This window comes from Ruditapes philippinarum, unplaced genomic scaffold, assembly GCF_026571515.1.
Source record: "Ruditapes philippinarum isolate M1 unplaced genomic scaffold, ASM2657151v2 ctg7272_1_1_1_1, whole genome shotgun sequence".
Lineage (NCBI taxonomy): Eukaryota > Metazoa > Mollusca > Bivalvia > Venerida > Veneridae > Ruditapes > Ruditapes philippinarum.
Window position 1 is genome coordinate 32,067 of NW_026856636.1, and position 13,517 is coordinate 45,583.

Here is a 13,517-nt window from a genome sequence, read left to right on the forward strand (position 1 = left end):
GGCAATTTTGAAATGCACTTCGTTGCCATTGTAACAGGAAATTTAAGATTGAGTATTCTGTTACAAAGGCTACAGTCAACATTTGTGCCAAGTTTGAACAGTATATACGCCTTTTTTATATGTTTCATATCAATTTGAATTTTTAACAAGAGGCTTTTCAATAAAAACAGCCATTTTGAACAGAATGCTCATTGAGTAATGGGTTAACTAAAAAATACACGTTCTTTAACGAAATAATGTTCTAAGTTGTTATATTTGAATCGTTACACTATTTAAGATATGTAACTATTACAAAATAAAACACTCTAAAATTGATTTTACTAATATTGTCTTTGAAATTTACAATGCAGTGAAGCTTAAGAAACAAGAGAGTCTCAAAACTCAACAAATTGCCTTTTCGTAGGTTTCAAATTAACCCTTCCGTAACAAACAACTCTCACATATAAAAAAAAATCAAGATTCGTAATGCAAGTGCAGAATGCAATAATAATAATGAATGGCGTACATCTGAAGCAGGGTGTTGATTTAGAATCTATAAATTGTAAAGACTCCACAAATTACCACACTTTAGGTTTCCAATTCACTCTATAATAAAACTGAAGAATATCAATAAATGCACTTAAGCTTACAGTACACAGTGCAATTTTAAACAGCGAACATCTGAAGCAACTTTCAGATGAGGTTTAATCGAAATAACTAATGATGTTTCATTAACCATTTAGATTTCTAATATTTACATATCTTGCAAAACGCAATTGAGTCATTCAGTACATGCAGCGTATTAAGATTGATTTAAAGTGACATTTTATCTATCCAAAGGTATAAAGTGAGTGAACAGGTGAAGGTCAAAATAAACTAACATTCTGCCGCATTTCCTTTCAATTTTATAATTTAGTTCACGAAAACGATAAAATATTCACGTGGCCCAATATAATTTCGTTGATATCAATCGGGATTTACCTGTAGTGTTCAATTTATAAAAAGTAGTGAAACAGTCTTTTATTTATTAAAATACCTAATTGTTTCCTAATATCAATATCTGAATAGTCAATTCAGCTCAACATGAAACAATGAAAATATAAGCATACTTTTAAATTTATCGAAACGACAATAATTTACACCCAAAGTCAGTGTGTAAAATCGTTTATATTGTTTGTTTGTTTGTTTGTTTTATTTTACGCCTTTTCCCAACAGTATTTCAGTCATATAGGCGGGTAGTTTCCTAACCATCGTTCCTGGAGAGTTACACCAGTAAAAATCGTTTATATCAGTGTATACTAACCATCAATTATATTGAAATATATGGGCTAAAATTGGCATCGACATCTAATTAAGAAAGTCATCAACAAAAACTATCACAAAAGGGACTGTTTTGCTTAATCCATTGCCTGCAAGTTACAATTAATCACTTCTGTAAGCTTTTGTAGGTATAAAACTGTCTGTGTATTCAAATTTATGTTGGCATCATATGCAAATTAATTCACACCAAATAAAATACTAACAATAAACATTTAACGTTTGAATTACGTGAAGTTTCAGGTAGGATGTAATCTTATAAATATATCTTCGTTTCCAAAACATCAATATAAAATCCATATCACGCCGGCATTGCCTTCTTTTCTTTTTCCGAGTCCAAATATCTATATCAAATGCATATTGATTTTAATAAAGCCACATTTCCATTTTAACATTTTTATCAACTCTGTATATACTTGAAGAAACAAGGTAAAAAAGTGAAATAATGAGGTCATTATACATTGTTGAGAGCAATACTTAATATATTGGACTCGTCCTATATATTACATGTATTACTCGGCTAGCTCCTCGTCCAGTATATATTTGACAGCTGTATACTTGTACAACGAAAATCAAGATTGAACTAAACAATGTTTAATAATCTTATAATACCGTTTAATATTATTATATGATAGATATGATAAAGCGTACATGAAATAATTATCTAAAACATTTTTGTTGCCTAATTAATATCTGATTACCGAATCAAATTGTGCTAAAATTCACATTTATCATATTTTACATATGTTTTTCCATTTACTATCGGCATTGTCAAGCACAAATAACAAAACCAAATGAATATGAAACTTTAGAAAGCAATATTCAACTTTGAACTCATTGAATGAATCAGCATGCTAAATTAAAAGAAAAATAAAGCTAAAAATGCTCGTTTGTATGATTTAATGATGCAAAATTGAATTTCAAACATTTAACCGAAATTGTTTTACTTCGATACTCAGTCTCTACTGAAAAACATGTGTGAGCTCTTAATACTTCCTTGTAAAACAGAGCTCGAGGTTGTCATGATCTTAGCAATACATACTATGGAAGTGTTTTTTCCAGTATTAGAATACATCATAGTTCTGAAGTCCCAATGTAGTATGAAAATGTAAAGAAAAATATGACATCCCAATAAGCGAAGAATGGTACAAAAATAGCTGAGACTCTTCCTTCCTATACATATGCCATATAACAGATAGACACATATGACATTTATGAAAAGGAACGATGTGTTTTGTCAATATGATTGCTGGATTATTATCTATATTATGTCTATAGATACCAACGTGTCAGAAAGGATTGTTGCGGATGACATATTACATTTGTCTAATAAAGTTTGAGAACAAACCTGTCAATTGTCTAACTAACAAGCAATGATTTAAGTGGAAACTGTATGTGAACGTGATGCAAAACGAATAACAAATTGATAAAAGAATAATTCCACCAGAATTCCAGATAATTGTAAATCAAGAACAAAGCTTTTGTCTCTGTCATAGAAAAAGGTTAATGATCTAAATACAGAGACAATGACCTACTGCCAGAAATTCCTAATGAGTCTTCATCTGTTGAACCTCCTAACTTTGCAAATGCAAAATGTTAAGTTATTACTTATTATATTGGCACTTGACTGTGTCATTAAACGGTATTGTAAAACTAGATGTGTAATACATTGACTGGTTTATACGGACTGTATTTACTGTTAATGTTTATAATAGTTATGAAATGCCAATTTCTGACGTGTTTAGGTAGAAAAATAAGACCGATACCTCATAGAATTAATCGTGAATATTAAAAGAGGATTTTTATGTGAAATAATTTTATATTAACATTTGTTAATTTTATTTAGTATCTGTCACATTACAAGTACATTTAAACAGTTTCCTAAACATAAGAGAGAAATGAATAAAAGAAATGTGTCATCATGCCATGGATGCCCCCGCATGCAGCCAAAATTTCAGATGTTATAATATTTAGTTCCAAATTTGTTGAAATTATTTTTTTCATTTTAAGTTCAAAGCCCTTAAAACTTTTCAATGTTAACACAAACCATTTACATACAATGTTCAAGGCACTGAAATTATTCAGTCTTAACCTTTTGAAAATAGCATATTTCATATTTGTAGCCAAAATAATGGCTACATACATTTCCACAAAAGTATGAGTGCTGAAACTGAAAGTTCAAAATTTTTCCAACATTCAAGAAAGATAACTTTGTCCAAAATCATTGAACCACGACCAAATTCAAATTTAAACTGCTTATTCCTAAGATGTATCTATATTATTTTCAAAGTGAAAGGGACATAATACTGTCAAAAAATCATCGAACCATGACCAAATTACAACTTGACCTGCCCATTCCTTTGACATATCCATATGTCAAATTTGAGTTGAATATGTAAAACTGTTGGGTAGATAATGAACAGAAACTGTCAATTTCATATTATTTTCAAAGTGAAAGGGGCTTTACTCTGCCTTATCGCATGACCGCCACAACTTTCCTTTGAAGATCGGCGTTCTCTAAATTTCAGTATTGGAAAGGTTTGGGGTGCTCTAAATGAGGTATCAGTACGTTTTGGGGTGCTCTAAATGAGGTATCAGTACACTTTCTCGCGCATGCCCAGTTTATTATTTTATTTCAAATAATTAAGTGAGCATACCTGAAAAAGAGCAAAACAAAACCGAAAACATTGAAAGAACTAATTTTTATTTATCAAATTTACAAATCATGTCTATCTTTTTTTCTGCTTCTTCAAAACTTAAAAATACAGTTATTATAAACATGTTGTCCTCCCCCGAACAAATTTCCGGGTTTCAAAGCGGTAGATTGGTTGTTTTTGGATTCGTCACCACTTGCGTGAGTTGCGTCATGTAGAAGCGTTTCTGTTGATGGTTTATTCAACGTTTCGCTTTTGACCTGTTCCGTTGATTTCCATTCTGGCGGATTTAATTTATTGGAAATGTCTACCAACATTTCATTACTGGGTTTATTATAACGTCGGACACCGGCCACGGATCGATGGCCTGTTCGTTTCATGATTTCTTGTTCGGGTACATCCTTCTGATAAAGACTTGTTGCGCAAGTCTTTTTTCCAGAGTGATTAGTGTAAACACCTTCAAGTCCCGCGAGCTGACATATTTCTTTCATAAAACCTTTTAGTTTATTCACGCCTACTACTTGATTTGAAAAACGCACTTCTCCTGGCTTCCGGGAATGAATTGGTCTCTTATAAAACGCTCCATCTCCAACGGATTTCAAATACTGGTCATAGTAATCCACTATGTTTTGCCGATTGTTGTAGTGTTTTATCACTTTAGGTTCAATACGGCGGTGTTTCAGGCCACCGTTATACGTTTTAGAGTTCTTTCCTGTATAAACTATAAACTTTTCATTAGAATCTGAGCCTATTTCAAACTGATCAGTTTCCAAATTCCTGTGTTCGTCATATCCCCTTAAACCGAAGAGTTTACAGTTATAGAAGAAAACAGTGTGCTGTAAAGAAAGAGCGTTTTTATTACCAAATACACCCTTTTCCCAAATAACTTTTTCTTCGTCTTCTAAAATGGGCTGAGCTTCCCGTCTTTTGCCGACGACGCCTTCTTTCGTTAGAAATTTCATCTGTGCATCAAGTACACTCCTAAACCTTGCATAATCAGGATTCTTCTCGTCCAAAAAGTTTATGCCAGATATTCCACAATCTCGCAGCTTTCTAAGAAGGCCACATACTAAATGGTAGAGGGACTCGGGTGGAAAGTACTCGCCATTCTGCTTCCTGACCTCGACGACAAATCTGAAACAATGATCAATATTTAAATGTTTAGATTTAAACAATGCCTATGTTTAACAGTCAAGTCAGTGAATCACAATCGGAACGTCCTCGGCTATTATCTATAATAACATCGGAAACAAAACTGATTGAAGGTAGTTCTACCACGTGGTTTTTAATGCAAACAGAAACAGCGTGTGTTATGTAAAACGAATGTATATTTTGACATCCAAAGGAAAATAATGTTTCGGTACAATTATGATTGAAAATATGTTTAACAACACTTTTTAATTAAACAATCCCAACTGATGTACAATATTAATCAAATTCGACTTGAAGTCATTTAGTACTTTCGGTTTCTACAACCCTATTAAAGGGACTCCACTGATGTTTAAAAGCCTAAAAACATAACATTTGAATTTCTTACATAAATTAGCTTGGGCACTTTAAACAGAATTATATGCAAAGATAGTTAAGATATATACTTTGAAATAAATTGAAAATCATATCTTTAGGCTTTTCGTAGCCCGATTGAGTAAAAAGCGTTTAAACGCTTTTCATTTTGGGTCATTTTTGACAATTTGAAAAATTATTCTGGAAAAACGAAGTGCACAAATGATCTGAAATTATGCACAAAGATTAGTGGTCTAAACCTACATCAAATGGTACATTTATCTGGAAAAAATATTTTCAGTCCCATCATGTCAAAAAACCTCAGTGGAGTCCCTTTAATAATTATATAAATAATGTATTGTTTGCTTTTGTATCTATGAATTCACTTATATTAGTTGGACTTTTACTTGATATAATCGAAATAAACATTTCAACTGCTCCCAACATAAAATTACGATATATCTCTGAAATATAGACTAGAGGATTTGCTAGATTATATTTTCAAATCGAGGTAGAAATTAATATTTAACACTGAGAAAGATTCATGAACTTACCTCGACAAATGGATATAAATGTCCATTTCGTCCAACACTGGTATTCCAGGCTTCGTTTTTCTCCACGCCTCAAGTGTATTGTAAGCCCATTGCGTGTTACGGTCCGTGTTCTTTGACCTTTGACCTTGAACCAGCGCATCAAGGTCAGAGTCGGACACGCTTTCTCCAAAACGTTCTCTTTTTTCATTAATGAAGGGTTTCTCTTCCTGCTTAAAATCCTGGTCAAAGTCAATCAATTGGAAGTTGCCGAAATAGTTCGGTTGTACATCATTTTCAAAAGTATCCATTTGACTACTTGTCAGTAGGCCTATGTCATTAAAAACACTACTACGCTCAATTTCACTTAATGTCTGTGAAAGTAACAAATCATCCTGTGTAACGTTTTCACTATTAAACGTAGTGCTCATTTCAAACAAGTCCAAAGCCTGCGATAAAACAAAATCATCATTATCTAACTCCATATTTGTCCCACGACGGGCAAACTGAAAATGACAAGAATTTGGCGCTGGATAAGGTAAACTGCTAGGGCTTAGCGCAAACGAATGTGATTGGTTCATTTTTCTAGGGGTTCACTATATCTCTGGCAGCGAAGGAGCAGAGGCACCGAATGGGTGTATTTCTATGTGTATCTCTAAAATTATCATTTGTTTAAATCATGCGATAATACGAGAGAGCGAAAATCTCCAAGAAAAAGTTGTGGCGGTCATGCGATAAAACAGTTACAGAATATTAACTCGGACTTCACCGGCTGGTATCAGCGCATGGGGCGACAAAAAGGGTCAATCATGGAAATTAATCTCGACGTTCCGTCTCGATTAATTTCCTATGATTGACCCTTGTTGTCGCCCCATGCGCTGATACCAGCCGGTAAAGTCCTCGTTAATATTCTATAACTATTACAAAAATCATTGAACAATGACCAAATTCGAACTTGGCCTGGGCATTCCAAAAACATATCCATATGTCAAATTTGAGTTGAATGTGTTGTACCGGTGGGGAGATAATGAACAGAAACTGAAAATTTCATATTATTTTTAAAGTGAAAGGTGCATAACTCTGCCAAAAATCATTGAACCATGACTAAATTTGAACTTGACCTGCGCATTCCTTTGACATATCCATATGTCAAGTTTGAGTTGAATGTGTTGTACCGTTGGGGAGATATGAACGGAAACTGAAAATTTCATATTATTTTCAAAGTGAAAGGGGCATAACTCTGCCAAAAATCATCGAACCATGACCAAATTTGAACTTGACCTGTATTTTATCATGACATATCCATATGTTAAATTTGAGTTGAATGTGTTATACCGTTGGGGAGGTAATGAACGGAAACTGAAAATTTCATATTATTTTCAAAGTAAAAGGGGCATAACTCTGATAAAAATCATTGAACCATGACCAAATTTGAACTTGATCTGTATTTTATCATGACATATCGATATGTCAAGTTTGAGTTGAATGAGTTGTACCGTTGGGGAGATAATGAACGGAAACTGAAAATTTCATATTATTTTAAAGTAAAAGGGGCACAACTCTGCCAAAAATCATTGAACCATGACCAAATTCGAACTTGACCTGTATTTTCTCATAACATATCGATATGTCAAATTCGAGTTGAATGTGTGCAACTGTTACTAAGATAATGAACGGAAACTGATGATGACGGAATGACAGAATGACGGAATGACGGAAGGACGGAACAGGGTAACAATATATGCCCCGGCCATTACATGGCGGGGGCATAATAAAAAGTACTATTTTGTATAGACCATTTAGAACTTGATTATACATTTACATAACTTTGTAAGTTTTTTTGTCACAAGGTTTGTTTAAGCTTAAGAAACATTGTGTCGTAAAAATTCGTGATATACTATGCGGATCACAAATGAAATATTCTTTTATATACTGGCTATGTTGTATGTAGAAAATCCATTCATTGCGCTAACGATCAATAAAATTTCACTCAAAGTGCATCAGTAGAATAAGAGTGACTTAGTCTCGATCAATGAAAAAAAAAGTAAATATTTCAAGGGCTATACAATTCTAATAAAAATGTTTTTAACTTTCCTATACATTAAGGACTATCTTTGACAGACAAATTATTCACCTATCTATACGCAATTCAAGTAAGAAATAAAATGAAATCAATATAAAACCCTGCTTTAATTTGATTTAAATGATATGACGCTGGTTTATTGCGTTATATCTAATACAAGCCGAAAATAGAAAAACAAAACACTCATCGCTGGTCTTCAATCAAAACATATTCATTATGTGTTGTTTGTTTGTTGATAGGATGGGCAATATCATAATTTATTGTCATTGATAATATTTATAACTCTTAGCAATTTGTCAGTTTTGCAGTTATATTCTTTTGATGCTTTTATACACAAATGATATTTTTAGATAACTTTAAATGAGATTGTACGGGGTCCTTTTTGTTTGAAGCTATTTTTGCCTCATAAATACATACCATATTAATTCATATATGAGCTCATTATGATCTGAGTACGTGTTCACGACAAGGCAACGTTCTATTTAAAATAAGGAAGGAAATACGCCAATTGATTACTGTTACTTTTCTAAGAATATTAGATTACACTAGCGTTCAATGTTACAGTAATCACGGCAATTTATCTGTCTTATCTCTAATTGAGTGTTCAGGTGGTAAATTATTATATGTATGGACATTTGATTTGTGGCTTTTTACACTTCAATGGAATTTGCTCATCTAATTAAAGACCCCCCCCCAAAAAAAAAAAAAAAAACAAAAAAACAAAAAAACAAGAACCGGTTGAACCAGGTGATGCTCCCCGAGAAGGTTCTGGACACAGGAAAGTATAAAAAAAAATAACAAAGGGCAAAAACTCCAAAATTAGGCAAAGCGGAGTTATGTTTTTTGCACTGCACTTCTATTCAATGAGATCTAGCTATCTATAAAGTTTCCTGATGATATCAGAGTTATGTCCCAGGTAAAAGCCAAAGTGTAAAAATGAACAAGGGGCAATAACTCCAAAATTAGACCAGGCTTTGTTTAGGTTCTTTAAGCATTGCAATTCTATCCAATTATATCTAGCTACCTACAAAGTTTCATGTTGATATCTCTAATAGTTTTAAAGTATTGTCCAGGACAAAAGTCAAAAAGTAAAAATAAACAAAGGGCAATTACTTCAAAATAAGGCAAGGCAGAGTAATGATTCTTAAGCACTGCACTTCCACCCAATGAGACCTATCTATCTACAAAGTTTCATGTTGATATCTCTTATAATTTTAGAGTAATGTCCCAGAAAAAGTCAAAGTGTCAAAATGAACAAAGGGAAATAACTCCAAAATTAAGCAAGGCAGAGTAACGGTTCTTGTGCACTGCACACCTACTTAATGAGATCTATCTACCTACAAAGTTTCATGTTGATACCTCTTATACTTTTAGAGTTATGTCCCGGACAAAGTTCAAAGTGTAAAATAAACAAAGGGGGATAATTCAAAAAATAGGCAAGGCAGAGTTACGGTTCTTGTGCACTGCACACCTACTCAATGAGATCTATATACCTACAAAGTTTCATGTTGATACCTCTTATACTTTTAGAGTTATGTCCCGGACAAAGTTCAAAAAGTAAAATAAACAAAGGGGGATAATTCAAAAATTAGGCAAGGCAGAGTTACGGTTCTTGTGCACTGCACACCTACTCAATGAGATCTATCTACCTACAAAGTTTCATGTTGATACCTCTTATACTTTTAGAGTTATGTCCCGGACAAAGTTCAAACTGTAAAATAAACAAAGGGGGATAATTCAAAAATAAGACAAGGCAGAGTTACAGTTCTTATGCACTGCACACCTACTCAATGAGATCTATCTACCTACAAAGTTTCATGTTGATACCTCTTATACTTTTAGAGTTATGTCCCGGACAAAGTTCAAAAAGTAAAATAAACAAAGGGGGATAATTCAAAAGTTAGGCAAGGCAGAGTTACGGTTCTTGTGCACTGCAAACCTACTCAATGAGATCTATCTACCTACAAAGTTTCATGTTGATACCTCTTATACTTTTAGAGTTATGTCCCGGACAAAGTTCAAAGTGTAAAAATAAACAAAGGGGAATAATTCAAAAATTAGGCAAGGCAGAGTTACGGTTCTTGTGCACTGCACACCTACTCAATGAGATCTATCTACCTACAAAGTTTCATGTTGATACCTCTTGTTGTTTCAAAGTTATGTCCCGGACAAGAAAAGGGGACGGACGGACGGACGGAAAGACGGACGGACGGACAAGGCGGCGACTATATGCTCCCCCGAAATTTTTTCGGGGAGCATAAAAAATAAATAATTAAAAAATTAAAAACAAGAACGTGTTTGTTAATTAAAACACAAATGCCCCCACCCCCCCCCCCCCCAGTAACAATATTGCAACTTTATCAAATATATATAAATGTAAGAAATCTATACTTGGCACCCTTGACCTTGACCCACTGACACCTATAGAATATCATGCAAGTTATCTTCCTACCAAATATGAAATACACCTGTCAATAAATAAAGGCTGTATGGGCAAAAATCTTAAAATCTATTTTAAGCACTTGTGACCTTGACACACTGACCCCTAACGCAATCAAAAGGAAGAATACCATGCAAGTTATCTTCCTATCAAATATGAAATACACCTGTCCATAAATAAAGCCTGTATGGACAAAAGTGTAAAAATCTATTTTTAGCACAAGTGACCTTGACCCACTGATCCATATCCCAATCACAAGGATAAATACCATGCAAGTTATCTTCCTACCAAATATGAACTATATCTGTCAATAAATAAAGGCTGTATGTGCAAAAGTGTAAAAATCTATTTTTAGCACTGGTGACCTAGGCCAACTTACCACTAACTCCATCAATTTTATGTTCCTATCAATTATAAATGACATCTGTCTATAGAATAATGGTAAATACACCTGCTAAAATGTAAAAATCTATTTTTAACATTGGTGACTTTGACATTGGTGACATTGACCTTGACCCAAAAAACCCCTTTCTATACCTAGGGAAGGAGGACCTCCCTTGGCATGTTTGTATTAAACATGAAAGACATCAACCAAAAAATAAAGGCTGTATGAGCAAAAATGTTTAAATTTATTTTCTAAACTAGTGACCTTGACCTTAGAGACCACTTACTTCACAAAAAATTAGAGGACCATTAAGGTATCCACCTACCAAATATGCAAGATATCATTAAATAAATTAAGCAATTAGCGGAAATTTACGATAAATCCAACTTGCCGGAATAGGTTAACTAGACAAGGCCCTATTTTCAAAGTGAAAAAGGGTAATAACTGGGAAATATGGATGACACAGTTATATAACTTAGCAATATCATGTTCTTTGTATCGATAAGTAAGTATGGAAATTATGAAGCCATTAGTATAGATAGAACTTACTTACCGTTTTAGGTTAACCATTATTCATTTCTATGTGCTGAAAAGGGCAATAACTTGTTAAATATGGAAGCCATAGTTATGTAACTTGACCACATCATGTACTTTGTATTGATTAGTAAATGTGTAAACTAAGAAGCCATTGGTACAGGTAGATCTTAAGAAAAATCCAACTTGCCGTTCTATGTTAACCTCATACGGACAGACGGACGGACGGTTCAATTACTATATGTCAGGGGGCATAAAAAGAATAATAATATAATAATAATATTAATGATAATAATAAATAATTAATAAATGAATATATAAATATCAACGATACAGAATATATTATTTGCAAGGTCATATCTGCAAGCTAAAGATCCATGTGGTGGTCAATAATTGCGGAAAAATATTAATTAGGCAACTTGTCATTACTTTATATGTCTGATGTCTGATGTATTCGTAAGATAGAAATTGAAATGTCACTTTCAATCAAAATAAACAGGCAAGCCACACAAACACGAACATTCAGTAATTAAATTTCATTGCAAACGTTTCGGCTATATGGCTTCATCAGTGCAAAACATAATGAAGGAACACACACAACAGAAGTACAACTAGGTTAATGTCATTCATATTTAATAAGTCTAAAACTTTGCATATGCATGTAATTATTTCTTGTTTTGTATTACTGTTTTGTCTACATCTTACGTGTGCTAAATATTAATATCTGTTTTATTAGGATGTTATGTTGTTGGCATTTTTTAATAACTTTAACTTATATGATTATTCGTATTAGTCATTTGAATTCACAGAAATTGAGATATGATACATCATTCGAAGACGTATTCAGAAAATTGAAATGAATCCGAAATTGCTTACCTATAGATAAACTTTTATTTGATAAATGTCGAAATGTTTTGAAATTAAATAATGCCCATCCAATGGTAAATGGTGATTGCACGGGAAGATTTTGTCATAATACTTCAATTCTATATTTAATTGTGCATAAATAATCAACTATACACCTGACTCACGGATATTCTATAAATATTGTTCGGAATGTATTAATATCGTTTGAAGAGTGGGGGATTCTCTTTCCTGCCGAATGCCGGTCCGTTTAATTTACAGGGAAGAACTAAATATAAAAAGAGTTTTCATTGGTCATCTTAAAATAACAAATGGAGGTCTGGGAATCTCATTTGCCAGTCTAAAACAATATGTAAAGAATTATTCTAAACTAAATTGTAAAGGATAGTTCTTGCCATTATGAAATAAAATGTAAATAAATTGTGACGATAGTTCTAAAATAAAAATGTACAGAACACTTCTTAAACTTCCCAGTTAAATTGCTCAGATATTTCAGTTCTGTTTAACAATACTTTTTGCATTCCTATCACATTGCATTTCTGGAGAAAAGTTTATTTTACACAAGATCTGAGTTTTAACTTTAAAAGAAATGAGAAAAATATCATACATTATCAGTCATTCTTAGTTTACGATGTTCGATAAGTGTTTAATATTTTATATGATTATTGATATGTTCAAATGATATTATGTTTTTAATTTTTTATATATTTTTGCAGTATAAATCAAGTATTTATTTATTTGCCTTACCGACTGCGTTGATGTTTGTGTTAGAAATTGAGGTCACTTACTTAAACACACCAAACACGTACATTTTAAAGTGTTTCATTTTTCTAGATTAATAATGCTACAATAAATTATTACGTCATAGCAATGCAATGTATGAAAACATTTCTAAAGACATTACATGGGAAACTAAGAACTAACATGGAAAACTAAGAACTAATAACAGTTTAACTTCGGTCGAGTATCTTTTTTTAAATCAATTTTGGTCAATAACCATTTTAAAAGTCAATATTTTTAAATATACTCGTATTAATAACTCAGCTCTACTAGACAGCGAAACAATGAGCATAATGCTTTTTTCATATCTAATTATTATTTTCATACTAAGTAACATACCGAATAGATGATAATTTCAAATCACGACGATTTGTGAATATACTTTTTTTTATCACGTTTGTGAGCTCAGAACATTACTTGAAGCTTAAATAAATTTTCTAACAGGGAT

General features: G+C 32.6%; 1 protein-coding gene across 1 annotated transcript; it reads right to left on the reverse strand.

The window, feature by feature from the left end:
• Positions 1–3,774: 3,774 nt before the first annotated feature.
• LOC132747187 (uncharacterized) lies at positions 3,775–6,808 on the reverse strand. Its single transcript, XM_060736519.1, has 2 exons — positions 6,008–6,808; positions 3,775–5,084 (listed from the first exon to the last, which is right to left on the reverse strand). Exons 1-2 carry the CDS (start codon positions 6,562–6,564, stop codon positions 4,046–4,048), a joined length of 1,596 nt encoding a protein of 531 aa, XP_060592502.1. The 5' UTR covers positions 6,565–6,808; the 3' UTR covers positions 3,775–4,045.
• Positions 6,809–13,517: the final 6,709 nt, after the last annotated feature.

What these genes read in the sequence shown, in the direction of transcription:
- LOC132747187 (XM_060736519.1), bottom strand. Translation starts at nt 6,564, where the DNA reads ATGAACCAATCACATTCGTTTGCGCTAAGCCCTAGCAGTTTACCTTAT. An exon ending in ATTTATATCCATTTGTCGAG is followed by an intron (nt 5,085 to 6,007) that starts GTAAGTTCATGA and finishes TCATTGTTTCAG; the next exon opens with ATTTGTCGTCGAGGTCAGGA.